The sequence below is a fragment of the Pinus tabuliformis genome, chromosome 6, assembly GCF_031772625.1.
Source record: "Pinus tabuliformis cultivar Carrire ecotype Pingquan chromosome 6, CPIR1, whole genome shotgun sequence".
In the NCBI taxonomy this organism is placed as follows: domain Eukaryota; kingdom Viridiplantae; phylum Streptophyta; class Pinopsida; order Pinales; family Pinaceae; genus Pinus; species Pinus tabuliformis.
The window spans coordinates 80,459,746-80,464,049 of NC_142292.1; the positions used below are offsets into that span (position 1 = coordinate 80,459,746).

Genomic DNA, 4,304 nt, shown 5'->3' on the forward strand with positions numbered 1-4,304 from the left:
ATTTTATTTTTGTTGTTTAAAATATTTCCAGTATAAATAAATCTGCAGCCTTGCTTTTAAAAGGCTCTACTTAAATTTCGATTAAAAAAGTTGACAAGTAAAATTGTGCTAAAAATTAGTCATTCAATTTATTAAATGAATATTACCCGTAAAAATGTGTTTTAAGAAAGCGATTTCATTTATTGTAATGACTTTGCCGTTGAATTCTTAAAAAATATAATTAGAAAGTGACCAGATCTGGGGTAAAATCAACTAAATCGTATTCAGTATCTCATTGAGTATATGGTAACTAAATCTTATTTAGTATCTCAATGAGTATATGGTTTATTATGATCTTGGCTTAGATCCCTTTATTAGTGAATCTTAGTTCTTGCTAAATTGTAAGATTTGGTATATCTGGTTTAGATCCCCTTATTCTTTATTCTCTTTATTCTTGACTCTCAGTTTTTGCTAAATCATACTATTTGGTATATCTGGCTTACTAAATTATAAGATCTGGTATATCTGGTTTAGATCCTCTTATTCATGACTCTCGGCTCTTGCTAAATCATAAGATCTTGTTAAGCATAAAATCTGGTATATCTGATTTGCAAATCAAAAAATCTGGTATATCTGACTTACAGGTCGCTAGTTGTACTCTTAATGTTATAGAATAACCATAAGAACTCTCAAGAGTTAATCCTGAACCTCCCTAAATTACAAATTCACCATCGTTTAACCAAAAAACAAAAAAATAACTCCAAAAATAACTCACGTTCATGTTAGATCCGTAACAATTTAATAGTACAATTCTCAATGGAATTACTATTTTACATACAGAAATACATTCAGCATCTTAGAACTACACAGATTCTATAAACTCACTCAGATGGTCTAAACAACTTAAAACTAAGATTTACCCCGTTTCTAATCATATTTTAGACGAAATGCAAATACAAACTATGGTGAGTAAAAGTTTGAAACGTAAAGCTAACTACACCCAGACATTACCAATTACCAGAAGCGATTTGTGGTAATTGAATTTCAAACTCAAAATTTAGAGATTCAAACATAGAAATCTTTCAACTTTGGATATGAACACTTGAAAATCCCATGTTTCCAAGATTGAACTTCAAAACAAAATGGACAACCATTTCCACAAAAAATTCAGGACCACACTGTACTCAAAAGTGCAGGTGAGAACGTCAAAACTAAAATGATTTTGGCACCCCACGAAAGAACCCCAAGATTTCAAGCTCAGCATCAGCAATCTTCCAAACTTCGGAAGTGAACTATCGAAACCCCATATCCCCAGAATTAATCACCTGTTCCTACTCGAACCGTTGAGCATAAAATATTCAGTAGATAGGATTCTCGGAAGTGCATAGAGAATTCCTCCGAGACACAGCCTACAGAGATAGAAGAAGCCGGGCAGAGAGCTGACAGTGAATGGTTACCAAACCCGACACGGGCGGAAGCACGCGGGCACAAAGTTAGAGGACAAAGCACACGGACCAGACAACATCTCTGGGACAAAGACCCAGTCATAAAGGGCTTGGACAAGCCAGCTCATAATTCACGACTGCCCTGTGTATGTCTTTTCTCTCATCTTTTTAATGATTCACCGTGTCTTTATTCTTTCTTCAAGATAGGTTATTTTGTAGGCATTGATGATGCAATGTCGAGCTTTGAAAATTCTCAAAAACCTTCCATGCAGAATAGACCATAAATTCTTCCAACATAATGGGATACTCTCTGGAAACCCTCACTCAGAAATGATTTACTGTATTATGCATCATGTTAATGACATTGTTAGAGCAATAGGATCAGGCATAACGCATATTCATGGCACTGTAGAATAATAGAATTGCTGTCCAGGCCATAATTTAAAATTCATTTGAATTGTAAAAATATCCACATTGGATCAAAAAGCTAAATATCCTCTCGAATCCCTCACTCAGAAATTATATACCATATCATGCATGTTAATGACATCGTTAGAGCAATAGGATCAGGCATAACGCATATTCATGGCACTGTTTGAGTGATACAATTGCTGTCTAGGCCATAATTTAAAATTCATTTGAATCAAAAAGCCAAAAGTGAGCCCACATATTCTCAAGTCCATTCTAAAATTCCAATGGAAAACACACATCAGAAGAAGGCAAATATGAATTCTATATTAGGCTCCTAAAGCAGATATACTGCATCCATCTCCATGACATTCTTACAGTCATTTAAATTGCAGTCCTCAGATAAAAATACACTTGAATCGTTTAAAAGTCAAAACCCGAGGGAACCATATATCTTGCTTGAGTTCTGAAATTTCAGTAACTCGTTAAAAAAGTCAAAACCAGAGACAACCATATATCTTGCTTGCGTTCTAAAATCTCGGCAATGCAAAAAGCTAGCTACATCATGGAGAAACCTCGAATACCAATTCTATGGCAAACTACTTCTATCATAAGACCATACTAAACAGGAAAACCTTCCGTGCTCCTGTAATAATGTCAGCAGACATACATAACAACAGCATTTTTTAATTAAAATTGGAACAAAACAATGGAACCGGCCACGGAGGGGGTTCCCTCCTTCAGCATCAGTAGTGGGCAGGTTTGTAGGGTCCCTTAACGGGCACCTTGACATCCAACTGAGCAGCCACCTTGTCGTCTAGATGCTTAGGCAACAAATAGACCTTCTTCTCGTACTTCCTGACTTCTGACTTCTCGTTCCAGAGCTCCAACTGAGCAATAACCTGCAGTTAAAAATAGAAATTATCAACCATTGATGGACCCATGTATCACTTCAACACGCAAATACATATGCAAGCGCGGTTGGGATGTCTAAGCAAATCTAATATAACGCTTGGGGGGCATTGCAAATATTTACCTGGTTTGTAAAGGAGCAATACATGACAAAACTTGGGTGGCCAGTAGCACAACCCAAGTTCATCAGACGTCCCTTTACATCCTCTAGAGCTGCAGCACAACCCTTTCCAACATCTCCTTATCCACACACAACAGCAACCTTACCAGCTATCATTACATCTGTGTCTCTCATCAGACCATCTGGGAGAGAGTGTCTACATCCATATAAGTTATCAAACTGCAAGAAAATAGAACAAAGACGCTATCAAACTTAAGACGACCCACAAAAATCAAATAGCATAAAAACACTACCAAAAGAACACTGCCAGCCCTAGATCTGATTTCACAGTGCTTCAAAGAACACATAACAAACTTCCAAAGAGGCCCAAACAACTTAGCACCCTAATATGACCTAGATGGATCCCAAGGCATTATATACAGAGCAACCTATACAGTCTACAATAACTTCATAGCATCCAGCCCAGCATTAAACAAAATACAACCAAGGACATAAATGAAACCCAATGTTTATTAGAACGCAGGATTGCTTTTCTCCCTCTCAATTCAACATTCACAAATTGCCCTTCACTAAGATATCTGTAAAAACTCACACGGATCCTTTAAAACCGAGTTCTACCACATCATATTTCCAACCTCATCATCTGGCTGTCACAGAAGTAGATTAATTATCTAAAACTCCCAGAAAATAAAATCTGAAACAAATCAAGGTATTTTTAATCGAAAGGGTAGCTTGGAGGACGCCCATTCAAACTTCAACCCCACTTCACAGACATTCACAACAAGAAACAAGATATATCTCCAAACAAGAACAAAACAAACACAAAATCCTAGCAGCTACTATACACATACCTTGCTCTTGGTAACAGAGTCATTAACATTGATAGCAGGTAACAGCAATGTCCCACTGGTTTGCATCTGATAAAGCCTCTTAACACCAGTAGTTGTCTCTTCAGAAACACCAACCAATCTATCCTTCATCTTGTGGTACCTCAAGGGATCGACCTTGATGCTCTCCTTGATCAATCCCAAAACCATCTGAAACTCCAGATTGGTGGTAGACTCCGGTTCAGGCAGCTTTCCGGTCTTGGCAAATTCCTCCTCGGCCTTCACCCCCTCATGGATCAACAAAGTTGCATTACACCGTCATCAACGGCAAGGGCTAACCAGCCATATATTGAGTCATAAATGCCTTTGCCATCTATGTATGTGGTGCACATCAGTGGGATGGCATGCATAACTCCGGCGGGCGACCTCGCGTTTCCGGTGACATACACGGGACCCAATATTCATCATTCCTATTCATACTCTTGTATGGATGAAAGGGCATGACCATGTATACTCCACGTTGTCAACTCAACACATAATTAATGCGTACTATCTTCCAAATTTTGAATTGTATAATGGCGCTCTAAAATTCGAATTCGAATTTTGAATGTG

At 37.7% G+C, this 4,304-nt stretch overlaps 1 protein-coding gene across 1 annotated transcript; it reads right to left on the reverse strand.

Moving 5' to 3' along the window:
• Positions 1-2,133: 2,133 nt before the first annotated feature.
• LOC149257352 (adenosylhomocysteinase-like) lies at positions 2,134-4,012 on the reverse strand. Its single transcript, XM_089414099.1, has 3 exons — positions 3,717-4,012; positions 2,869-3,084; positions 2,134-2,734 (listed from the first exon to the last, which is right to left on the reverse strand). Exons 1-2 carry the CDS (start codon positions 3,900-3,902, stop codon positions 2,986-2,988), a joined length of 285 nt encoding a protein of 94 aa, XP_089270225.1. The 5' UTR covers positions 3,903-4,012; the 3' UTR covers positions 2,134-2,734; positions 2,869-2,985.
• Positions 4,013-4,304: the final 292 nt, after the last annotated feature.

Bases quoted from the DNA above. Each gene is read 5' to 3' on its own strand.
- LOC149257352 (XM_089414099.1), bottom strand. From the start codon at position 3,902: ATGGTTTTGGGATTGATCAAGGAGAGCATCAAGGTCGATCCCTTGAGG. The intron at 3,085-3,716 runs GTATGTGTATAG...ATTTTCTTGCAG, and splicing joins ACTCTGTTACCAAGAGCAAG to TTTGATAACTTATATGGATG.